The 12644-nt window shown below is 35.7% G+C and overlaps 2 protein-coding genes across 5 annotated transcripts; one reads left to right on the top strand and one right to left on the bottom strand.

Annotated features, from left to right (window-relative positions):
• Positions 1-2457: 2457 nt before the first annotated feature.
• LOC108780958 (ADP-ribosylation factor-like protein 2-binding protein) lies at positions 2458-3841 on the top strand. 4 transcript variants are annotated; one of them, XM_018548809.1, is made up of 6 exons: positions 2458-2826; positions 3137-3243; positions 3329-3414; positions 3513-3615; positions 3682-3691; positions 3800-3841. In XM_018548809.1, the coding sequence occupies exons 1-6, from the start codon at positions 2709-2711 to the stop codon at positions 3805-3807; spliced, it is 432 nt and encodes a 143-aa protein (XP_018404311.1). In that variant the 5' UTR covers positions 2458-2708; the 3' UTR covers positions 3808-3841. The 4 variants fall into 4 exon arrangements, with proteins under 4 accessions (XP_018404311.1, XP_018404309.1, XP_018404308.1 ...); XM_018548807.1 differs by having other exon boundaries at positions 2458-2594; positions 2722-2826; positions 3682-3836; XM_018548806.1 differs by having other exon boundaries at positions 3682-3836.
• A 482-nt stretch (positions 3842-4323) lies between these two features.
• On the bottom strand, positions 4324-7602 carry LOC108780923 (nuclear pore complex protein Nup93). Its single transcript, XM_018548766.1, has 7 exons — positions 7348-7602; positions 6848-7028; positions 5810-6773; positions 5418-5742; positions 4979-5335; positions 4763-4880; positions 4324-4665 (listed from the first exon to the last, which is right to left on the bottom strand). The coding sequence occupies exons 1-7, from the start codon at positions 7584-7586 to the stop codon at positions 4354-4356; spliced, it is 2496 nt and encodes an 831-aa protein (XP_018404268.1). The 5' UTR covers positions 7587-7602; the 3' UTR covers positions 4324-4353.
• Between the last annotated feature and the right edge of the window lie 5042 nt (positions 7603-12644).

The raw sequence follows: 12644 nt of genomic DNA on the forward strand, positions 1-12644 counted from the left end.
TGAATTATCTCAACGACCGTAATTTGTATGTATTGAATATTTTACTTTAGTGACTAGATTAATTTATATCTTTTCGCGAACATTTTATTAAACGCGTTTGCTTAGCGTGTCGTTTTTCCGATTATGATTTTTTCGCAGTTTTGTTTACACTGTTCGATAAGAACAGGTTTGTGATGTCTATACGTTGAATGCACGTATTTTACGAACAAAAATTCATTGATATCCACATGAATGTAACGTGTCATGAATGACGTCATCAAAATTTCCACGTGGATTGCACAGAGTGAAAATCGATGTGAATTTATTTACGTAAATTTTATATTATATATATACTATTTTCTTACTTTATCTCCATTTAATTTCGTCAGTAATTTTGTGTGTATTAAAATTTATATAGAAGTGTCTACGTAGAATTCATGTTAAAATTTTGAGGAAAATTTATTTCGATTCAACAATGAAATTACAATGTTAAATTCATGTAGATATCATGTCAACGAATTGTTGTTCACTTCATGTAAAATACGTTCAGTGTAGATTACACAAACCTGTTCTCGTCGAGTGTGAGAGACAAGGCAGACCAAAAATCTATAGTAACAGAGAACTATTAGCGTTTTTTAATGTAATTACACGTTGTAACAGCTTACCAATAAATATCTATCTCACTCAAGAAACACATAAAAATCAACAAAAAGTCAAAATGACTTTGTTTTGATATCCATAATAAATAGTTAAATTTTATAAATTATTAAAAATTATCATTTTTTAACTTTTATGATATCAAAATAAAATCATTTTAACTTTCTTTTCACCTGGTGTGTTCCTCTGGTATTAATAAATGTCTATATTATTACACGTGAGCTCTTATTGGTTACCTTGTTTCTTTTTATTGATTTATTCTCAGAGCTTTTTATACACACATACATTTCATTATTATTTATTTAAAGACAAACGTATGTTATCGTTTAAAAAAAAAAGAAGAATATTTCTCGCATTATCGTCGCTTATTTATTATAGAAATAATTGGCGTTGAGAAAAGAACTAATCATAAAACATGTACATTATTTTTAATAATTAAAGTCATCGAATTAAAAAACAAAACGATATTTTCCGACGAATCCTGGCGATTTTTTCGTATATTAGGAGTAAATTGGAAATCGTTTCGCCCCAATCCGATACGTCAACAACGACATTCACATCGAAATTTAATTCGACGTGCTCTATGATTCTAGGTATTTGCGTCACAGCATTTCGCCGTGACGCACGTAAGCGGTCTCTCTCGAGTTTGCACGAATTCCATAAATATTGGCGCCAAGCACGGACGACGATAAAGATTCCAATTTATAAAGTTGCTCCATGGGGTATGAAATTGTTGCGCGCATTATATAAGTTATGTAGTAAGTGGGCAGAAGAATTTTCTCCGCGAATTTTCTCTCTCCGAAGAAACAGCTAGCATTGCAGCAACAACTCTTTTTTTATAGAGTAGCAATAATTTGATTAGAGAGATCGTAATTAATTAAAGAAGCAATATCGTAATATAAAATATATCGATATAATGATCATTGTTTATATAATAATACGTTTTATTTTATTGATACAGAACAGGAATGTGCGATATAATACATGTATATGTTGCAATGTCATTAATTATTATTCGCAGAATTTTAGCCTGAATGCGTGTATATTACGAAACAAATTTTGACAGGTTTGCTAAAATGAAATATTGCCTCGCATTTTGAAATGATTTTTTATAAATCTTTTATTGTTTGTATATAATGAACTATAATTTCTTTCTGAAATTTCTAAATTATACCAATCACGATCAGGTTGTAATCGAGTTCAATTTGAAAAGCGACTGAAATGCGACTACAAAAAGGTCAAAAAGTACTTCAAGCAAAACTATAAAAGTTTTGATGACATCAAAATAGTTCCAAAATTATAATTCAAAATCATTTTTCGATTTATTTGAACGTCATTTGACATCATATGACCTATTTTGCTTGAGATGAGAAATAATAAATAAAAATTTAATTTACTAGGAAAAAATTAAGTTCAAAGGTTGAAAAATAGTGAGCTTTGCAAATTAAATTTAAGATATTTATTTCTTGCAGAATACATTTTGTGAAATACGCATTTTTAGTAAAAATTATACTCTTTTTGCAAACGGAAAAAACTGAAACGGTGTTGCCATCTATTGCATGAATATTTTATGATTTCTGTTGGAAAACTAAGGGATATCGCTATCTATTGGTTTCCTTTGGTACTATATCACGAAACTCCTTCAGAATTCTACAGATATTTATATTTATTTATAACTAACACATGCAATTAAAATTTAATTTACACCAATATATCGCAATCTATATAAAATAAAACTTTTATATTCTTCCCCAAACGCACCAATTGTTTTATTTTTTTATATTAACTAAACTTAACCTCGTAAAAACTCTAATCGATAAAACTATCGCTTCCATGGTTGCGGCAACTATTAATTAATCTATATTAGGAAACTGTCAGTTTACTACGATCAAAGCGTCCTATAGCTTAAGCAAGTGCCTTATTTTTACGCGCTTTACTGTAAACAGAAAAAAGCATGGGTTTGTGTCTATTAAAACTTGTATTTACTTGATTTCGTGAGAGCGGCGTTCATTCACTCGTTGTTCAATAACGCAAGAAATATTTATGCAATAATTTTCTTTTTATCGAAATAAATGTTTCAAACAGACGAGCCGAGTTTATCGAATCCGGAAAATGAAAAACGAATTTCGAGGAGTGAGGAGGACCGTTCATTCGACGAAGTGATTGGACATATCGAAGATTTGTTATTAGGTATAACTTATTATTTTGAAGAAATCAATCTCTAATACAGAGTTTTATTACTTGTTATTTAAATTAAAGAGTTCTTAATTCTTTATTACTCGTGCAAGATTTCCAGGACACCTTTGTTTTATAAATTTACTAAATGTATAGATACATATTATGTGTAGCAAAATTATTTCATAACTTATTATAAATTATTAAGAACAATGAAAATTAAGATTTTGTTTTTGGGATGTCAAAAACATCACAAGAGTAATTATATTTTAAAAAATCACGCTAGTGTGTGTAGGATTAATCGATCTTATTGATAATCTTGCAGAAGAAGACTTTCAAGCCCTTCAGAATAAATTTTTAGAAAAGTACTGGGACGTTTTCGAACCAGTAGAAGATAACAAATTAATTTACACCGATATATTCAATGAATACGTGAGTTTCACTTTTATTTTTACTAAAAATCTCAAAGTTCTCTGAATTGCTGCTGATTTTCTGAAACGTGCTTTATATATTTCAGAATAAAGCTGTAGAGGCATACATTGTGAATTATCTAAAGAAAGTCATGCCACAGTTCACAGTGGACACTCTTTTACATCAATTAAAGTAATTATAATTAAAATATAGTTAATAATAAGAACAATTTCATATTTTTATCTAATAAACTTCTCATTCTTATATATTTGCATAACTCTCACAATCAGTGAGAAACAAAAGCAGACAGAGCTGGAAGGTGAAGTTTTTGAGGTATTGTCAACGATAACAGACTTCTTGGCTTTTAAGGAAATGTTCTTGGATTACAGAGCAGTACGTAAAATCATTCGAATTTCTTTTTGTACAGTTTACATGCATATAACAAAAAGTTTGTTACAGGTAAAAGAAGGTAAGGTTGCAGATCTCAGCTGTGGGATATCCGTAACGTCTTTGAAATCTTATGATGCCGAAGACTGTAAAGATCCACCAAGATAATACAAATAATTTTAGCATAAAGTGTTTTAGATGAAAGCTAGAAGACGGAATACGAGTAAAGACGGTGTAAAATGTGATATAAATTAAAAATATTAATCATTGGATTTAATATTTATTAAATCAATATATTTGCAAAAGTCTGTATATTCAGTATATCACGTACATTTACAAATAGAAATACAAAAATAATTCGAGTATCATACTGAGTGGTTTTCTTGCATTTTACAGAGTCTCTTGCAGCATCCTGTACGATCTTTATAATGCAATATTTAGATTTAAACTAAAATGTTGAATCTTTGAAAATCTATTCTTTTTTGTCAATTACTGCTTTGATATATAATAAGTGTAAATTTTTTATGCTTTAATTTAGAAAAAAAAATTTTAGAATATTTTCTATAATAAAAAAACCAACTTTTTAAATAAAACTAACTAGCGAATATATAGACTATACTAACAAACGCAATAATATTTATATTTATAATTGTATAACTACTACGTAACTCTAATTATTACGTGACATTATATAATTATAATATTACGTGCTTGCTGTATATAAATTTTCGATATTTTTTAATTCTAATGCATAAGAATCTCCATTTGTACAAGTTTGCTGTTTGTCTCGTTTGGCATGCGATATGGTAATGTTCCTGCGAAACTCGTTAACGCTCGGGCTTGCTCTCGGAGATCGTGCAACTGCTGTTCTCTCGCAATTTTATCACCTGGTTCTACTGATCGCAATTTCCGATACTGACGATACAATATCGTCATGGTGGCCAGAAGAACATCAGCTAATGTGCCAGCCACTTCGGGCGATACTCGACGTAAGACATTCACTCTTTCATCAACTTCCGTTACTTGAAGAGGTAACATCTTCGAATCCGCAATAGTCTGAAAAAAATATAGTACTATTTAAACCTGCTCTCTTAAACTGACTAGAGACCTTTCCCAAACATATTCTCATCTATTTACTTAAAAATGCACTTACTCTGAGTGCGCTCTGATACTGCTCGTTATGGAATTGATCGAAGAAAACCATAAGATCCTTCAAGGTATAAAATGAAGACACTACTTCTGAAGGCGCTTGGATTGGAATATCCTTGTATCTGAAAAGATTTGCGATAATCTCTCCCATGAATACCAAGTTTTTATTTAAAGAAATTTGCATGATCGATAAAAATTACTTTGGTCGCGTAAATTGTACCTTGTACTGATATCCATTGCTGTGGTTTGTAATCGTCCTCTGAGAGAACCGGGCGGTCCTCTTTGACTAACAACTTGCGTCAAAAGTGTACACATCAAACTGAGAACTTTCTCATGATTCCTAGCTAAATCGTACATCATAACTGCATCTTCCAGTAAACCTTTCCTGTACAACGTTTCGGCACATATATTTATCACGTCATCCGTATTGATTTGAAATTGATCTAAAATCCCTGGAAGTCTGCGATCTTTGTCAAGTTTCCCGACTAACAAAACGCGGTTTGCAGGGGAAGCATCTACTACCATTTCTGCAGCAGAAGCGGCGAACATATTACGATCGTACGGGTCCTTCATACATCTAAAGATAAAAAAAATCAATGTGATTACCATGCTTATAAGTAAATGATTTCAAATAAGAAATTAAATAAAAATCTTCTTGCCTTAATAAAAATAAATAATGAAGACTCTCTTTTGGATCTGATGATTCAAATCTTTTAACGTACAACAGTATCAATCTAGCAAAATTTAATCTTTTCGTTGGCGGCTTATCGGCAGGATCTACGCTTATCAAAGGCGCTAAAACGCTTTGACTGACAGCTAACAAGTTGTGTTCGTGCATAGCAGCTGCCAAATGGACAGCGTGCGGTAAATGTCTCGCTCCAGCACCCGTAGCTAAGAATTCTATCGCTGCTTCAAACTGTCCAGTCAAAAACAGCATCGAGAAGTACAAAAATGGTTGTTCGTGTGCGTGATAATAAGTTTCTCCTAAAAATGGCATCAATTAAAACTACTAAAAATCCAAAAGACTATCGACTACCCAAAAAAAAATTACCATATATTTCTGAAATTGTAGTCTGCAGATAGTCCAACGTAAGTTTATTCTCAACATCTGCCTGATCTCTCACTTGGCACAACTTTAGCCACAAGTAATCGTCAGCTGTAGATATCACTTCGGAGTGGAAGTCATCCAACTCGCAAGGAACTAATGTGCAATACGCTGCTCTCTTATAAGGATCAGTTACAGATCGTACTTGTTTCCTGTAGTGCAATTTTAGGATAGACTCGGCCCGACTGCTTGGACGATGTTGCAGATCGTCGCAAGCTTCCTCGAGAGCCGCTTTAAATTCCGGGAATTCTGTGTCACATTGATTCAGGCATTGTAGTGCAGCTTTGTAATCCCCAGATCGCATACAGTAATACACTAATGGCCACAACGGTTTGTCTTCCATCTTGGTATCCTCCAAATCCCTTAAATTTTGTACTTTTACACCCACGAAGCTCTTGACTAGGGGTATAGTACCTGGAATGCCACCTCGTTTCGCTTGTACTAAATTCTCATTGATTATCGAATTCATGAAATCTCTGTATCGGTTTTCCAAATACTTTCTAGCTTGTGAAACAATTCTCTGCTCGATCGCAGAGCTGCTTCTGGATTTAATTTGATCTCCTCTAGGTGTCGGTGGAATATCGACCATACACTTCACCATTTGCCACAAATCTACAATCTTCTTGTCATTAAAGGACTCGGAAGCTTTGTAGAACGTGTTAAATAAACTGGGCCGTGTTACACCTCTGAGTACATGATCGTTATAAGTCTGTAATTCCTTTACATAGGCGACTTCTATGTTAGAGAGACCACTGATCATCGAACCGGCTAGTTTTGTGCGCTGCGGAGCACCACGCAAGTCTACCAACTCGCCGGATGGCGCAGTCATGGCGTTTATTATCTCAAAACGCATTTGCTTCCATTCACCCAGCATATGTTCCATTTGTTGAGCCCTTGTAAGCTCAAATGTCTACAAAAGTTAATCCTATATTAATCTCTCTATTGCATACAGATATATAAATATTTAATTATTATTTTACATACATCTTTGTGAACTTGTTCGATGATAGATAGAATCGCATTTTCTTTTTCATTCCTAAGGTAACTAACAATATCGGTGTCTGCAATAGGATCTAATGGTTCAAACGTACGTCGTGTACTAAGCGAATTTAACTTTTGTGAAATCTGAGATAGATCTACTCCACGGGATCCTAGTAAGACATGACTGAAACATTTATTTTTATATTAATGTTGGGTGTTTTCCAGTAATGTATTCAGTTGATATAGAACATTTTACAAAAGATACAAATGATACTGCATAACCAATGAATCATTTTATTCTTACATTGCCAAACAAAAATACAATAATTCACCGTCTTATACACTGTATTATCTGTGTCTCTTGCTTGAAGGAATTCTACGATCAACATGGAATGTTTTACTTGTAACGCAGTAAAACAATCGGAGCAAAAAGCAATTCCAAACTACTGTAAAATTTACAAAGAATTTATCATATCTAGGAATAAGTATCGGGATAAACTCACGCTTGTGCTTCGTTGTCTTGCGTGCTGGTTTGCGTAACTCGAGACCACAGCTCGTTGGACGCCTCCAATATTTGACGCAGATTTCTTTCGACTTGCGGCAGATCCTCATTTCCTTCGACAGTTGCGGACAATTGTTCTGCTGATCTCAATAATTCGCTGAAGCCGGAATCAGCGGCCAGTCGGTTGGTGTCGGCGGGCAACATATCCGCGTGTGCGATGTCGCCCATACTCTTAACCATGCTCCTAACCTGACAGTTTTGCAGGTTATTGCAACCGGTCAAAACGTTGAGAACGGATTTTATAAAATTACGCGGCAAAACGTTCACGAACCACGGAATGTAAAAATACTAGAGATCCCTCTAATTAATGAGAATCGCAAAATGAGCCGATTTGAGCGACTCTTGTAGTGGCAGAGAGAAACCTGAGAGTGAACATCCCGGCGTTTTTCGAACCTCGTAATGTCCACGTATTTGTGGTTCTCTTCCATACTCTTACGTGGATTAGAGAAGGACAAACAATCAAAGTTGGTTGTTCGTCTTTGTTTAACCCACGTAATAGTATATGGAAAAGATTCACAAAACGTGAAAATTATCCTACGAGATTTGTTACACAAAAGAAGCCGTCCACTCTCATTTATTGATAAAATATGATACTTAAAAGATTTACAATGACTTTACCAACCGTCGACAAAATTCGTGGCGGCTTTATCGACCATCGAATGATTTATTCTATATTGTCAAATCAATTATGCCAACAAAATTAAATAGTTTTAAAAAATCAATATAATATATATGATGAGAATATAATAAAATAAAATATAATTAGGTGACAAGTTTCAGAAGAATTCAAAAATCGAAATTCCAAATATCGCACTTTTAAAAGTTTTATTTTACATGTTCTCTTTCGCTATCATGTAGAAGCAAAATTGCAACTATATATATGTCAACAAAACATACACACACACACACACATGACACACACCTCTCATATACATACATATGCAATATGCAAGCATAAGTCATAAATATTTTAACAAGTAATTATTATAATACAATGCGCGCACACAAGTATGCTTACAACTAATGCAACTTTGTTTAATATTTTTAACAATTTAAATAGTCGCCATATAATTGTGAAAATTATAAATTTTGTGTGTAAAACACCGCACTCAAGTGAAACGACCGTGTTCGAATCGTGCGATTTAATAGAAGTAAACGGTCATTCTTCTTCAAGGCTGTTCCTTTGTCATGATCCTCGGTCAAGTTTTCGCTGTGTAGATTACCCGTCGATCGGCCAGAGCCGTGTTCTTGCCACAGTGACCTCAAAAGAGAAAAAGATCTCATGAGGTACCTGACGAAGGTCAATATCGAAATGAAAAAGAACCCCAACGAACAAGGAGAATTCCGATTTCACGACTATTGTGGGCCGCTTTCGCGTTCTAAAATTTCTCTTGTAAATTTGACAAAGGATCTTCGCATAGTTCGTTCGCGACACCCTGTAGAAAGAAACATAACGAACGGGGTAAGAGGACGAATAATCAAGAGATATTAAGAGGCGCGCAAATGCGTGTGGTCGTCTGGTCCCACCCAAGAAACACGTACACCGAGCCAAGAGAAAATTAAAACGACTTCATTTTAACGTCATAAGAGTCAAAATGATAATCTTTTATTATAAAATGTGACTGTTTATTGACGTTAAAAATTAAAATAAAATTATTTTGATATTTTTTGTTAACTTTTATCGTGGTTTTTCTCAGGCACCTAAAGCTCTGGTCTTTCACCCGGCGAACCCCGACGAATAAAACTTTGAAGGGGACCCTGCTTTATTTTCGTCAGTTTTCAAGTCAGGCTCTGTGTCTAAGATGCATTCTCGATTGCCCCACTCTCTTTCTCTCTCTCTCTCTCGCTCTCGCATTCGCGCGATGGAAACTTGAAGACGAGACTGAGGGAGTTGAGAGGGAAGAAAAGGAATCGCGCGCCTACGATGTCTGCCGAGCATAATGCGCCAGTACGCGTTTCCTCTCTTTTCTATCTTGCCGGGTAGAGACGACCCGACTTCACCGGGCCGCTTCTACTTCTCCCTCCTTTTCTCTTCACTCCACAAGAATTCCTATTCAGTGAGATTAACTTATCTCCCGATTGCGCCGGGGTGGCCGCCTTTGAGAGAATCGCGCTCAACATAGATTCCACGTGTGGAACAGAGTTCTATAAATAATTGATAGACAATAGAGAGCTATATAGGAAAAGAAAAATAAACACGCGTTTTCATTCGTATCGAATCGAAAGTGAAGTCTCATTTTACTTAATAAATAAATATCATAGATATATATGAGTCATATACGATAGTGAGGAAATAATACAAAATGAGAAAAGATATAGAAAAAAAAAGTATTAGCGATTTGCTTTAAGCTTGATTATTCTTAACAACGTTGAAATTAATATATAGCAGCGCAACTTGACTTGCATGACCGCACCGTGGAAGAGTACAGTACGATGCAGGTTCAAGTTACTCGCTCTTCCTTCCCTTATAATACAGCTGATAAGTCAACATATACGTAATATAGGCATCGAGTCGGGACGTTGTACACATGGCGTGCCGTGAAAGCGACACGCAGCTGGACGGGAGAATCAAGAGACGGAACGAGAGTTGAACGTTATGGGGGAAGCCATATTAGATTATTTATTTTTTTATCAATTCACGGAAATCCACGTTCCAGTATAGAGGTAGGAAATTAGATTTTACAGAATTTACGGCTCAGGAAACACGTGCGCAGATTCGTGTAACCTTTTAACTGTGCGGTGCCGGGGTCTCGTTTCCCGACTGGAAATTGCGCGATAAAGAGAAAGGATTAAACAGAGACGAAAAAGCAGAAAGAGAAAGAAAATGAGAAAAGAGAGAGAGAGAGAGAGAGGGAGAGAGAGAGAGCGAGAAAGGAATGGAGAATATCTCAGAGAGAAGGAAAGGAGAGAGAAAGAAGAGAAAACGAGAAAGGGGAAGTGAGAGAGGGGAGGGGGGAAAACGAGAGAGAGAGAGAGAGAGAGAGAGAAAGAGCGAAAAAGAAGAGAAAACGAGATGAGTGAGTGAAAGAGAGGGAGGGAAGAAGCTCCAAAGGAAAGTAGAAGGAAGGAGGGGGACGACGTACTACGAATGCACGAGTATCGACTGTAGTATAGTAAATAGTACTATGAGTCAGTCACACCCACAAGCTGGTTGTAGGTTCAAGATTTTTTTTCTCTCTCCTTCTCTCTCGATACATATTATCTCTTTCTTTCACGTCTCCCTTTATACGCACGCACGCATCGGCACGAGGTCAAGCGTACACGTATCGTATCTATCCGGCCTTGCCATACAATGCTCTAATCGCGCTCTCATTGTGCTTGTAACACAGCAGCGATAAGAACCCGAGATATAAGCGTGGGAGTTTTCGAAGCGTCGCGCCCGGATAATCAGCGAGAATCGACCGTATCGATCAGGACCGTAGCATCGATGGCGATGGGAGCTAATAAAATAGCGAACTTGCCTTTCGAGTGAGGCAGGAAAACACTTCCATTGTGGATTCTTTCTTTTTTTTTTAACTTTTCTTTTCCGACACGAGTTTTGGCAATCTCTGATGAAATTGCAAAACTGTCGTCGAATATCTCTTTATCGATCGAAACATTTCTCATTCTTATAAAACTGGCTCGTTCTTATAGATCTTAGAAAATAAATCGTCAAAAATTTCGTTTCTCTTTTTGAGTTTTTCAAGTAAGAGATATTATACGTTTTAGCCCATTATATTTTTTAAAACTTGCTTAAGATAGAATGGGATAGATTATGCATGAGATAAAATGATATCCTCTCTCCTATCTTATACATCTATCTCATTCTTAAACAAGTCCCAAAAATATGATAGATCAATCAGAAGTTATCGAAACGATGTTCAATTTTTTACTTGAGGATTTCTACCCCGGGGCTCCTCACGGCCATAAACCGATCCTGGTCGCGCGCCTCGGTCGAGTGCTCGAAACACCTGACGAAACGTCCACAGCGATGCACGATGCAACTGATAAATACAGAAATGATGGTGGGAGGGGGAGGCAAAAGGGGCAGAACGTACACTCGGAATGTATCAGAATGTATATGCGCGAATTCCCGCGTAACCGAACGCACGAGGGATCGTCTTTGTGCGGACGACCGAACGGAACGAGTCAGTTCTGTGAAAGGTGCATCTTAATCCTTCCTCTCTATTCGTTTTTTGATCTACGATTTACTACGGGAACTGCGGGCCAGTCTTCATCATTGATTTCACCGGTACGAGACGATTGGGAACGTCGAAGGAAAATTATTTCGTGTTTATTTTTACAACTGTAAAATTATGTCCGTTTCTATCAATGTAGATTAACTTTAATCTCGATTTAACTTACTTTTTATCGTTTTCTAGTTCCAATAATTTTAGAAAAGGATAAAGAGTATGTACTCTCTAAAACTTTAAGATCGAATCTTACTCTGTGTATGTAGAGTGAAATCTCACTCTTAAAGATTGAAAATTGAACCTTTTTCACTCTTTTTCAAGATTTGCTCAATTTGTACTTTTTACAGTAAGATTTTACTTTGAAAAATTTAAGAGAATAAATTAAATCTGTGATTGACAAAAAGAAACATTAATGTGTTAAGATTAATCTACTAAAATTAATTTTGATCTCGGTTTAATTTACTTTTTATCTAATTTTTAGAATTAGAAAAATCGCAAGATTTCAAATCTATATAAATCTTTAGTTCACAAATTTCTAATTCTTAAAATAAAAAAAAATATATAATTATGCAATTTTTCTCTATAGAATTAGAAAAATATTAATGTTTTTAATCTCAATCCTTAGAATTGTAAAAAACATAAAAAGTAAATTAAGCTGAAATTAAATCTAATTTGCACTAGTAGAAATGTGGACATCAGTGAAAATTATCGAGGCGACGAGACCCAAAGTCGGGGCCGCAATCGAGGGCCCCGGCGCGGTGGCGAACTCGCGTGAGCGCGGCCGAGTTCTTTGTGATCAGAGCTCGACTGAGAAACCGGTTCCATTGGCGGAAGGCCCTCTCGCTCGTACTCACTCTCTTTCTTCTTTTCTCTTGCTCCGCCAGGCGAACCGAATATGAATCGCACGCGGCCCGTTTCAATAGACGAGAGCCCCGTCGACGCGGCGTGTACGCGCGTAAACTGGTTATCGCCGATCGTACGTAATCGACATGCGGACGACACGCGTCCGCGGTGGTTGCGTATCGATAAACGCATGCACGCAGATGCGAGAGCGGTGTGTCAACCC

Source organism: Cyphomyrmex costatus, unplaced genomic scaffold (assembly GCF_001594065.2).
Source record: "Cyphomyrmex costatus isolate MS0001 unplaced genomic scaffold, Ccosl1.0 scaffold75, whole genome shotgun sequence".
Classification (NCBI taxonomy): domain Eukaryota; kingdom Metazoa; phylum Arthropoda; class Insecta; order Hymenoptera; family Formicidae; genus Cyphomyrmex; species Cyphomyrmex costatus.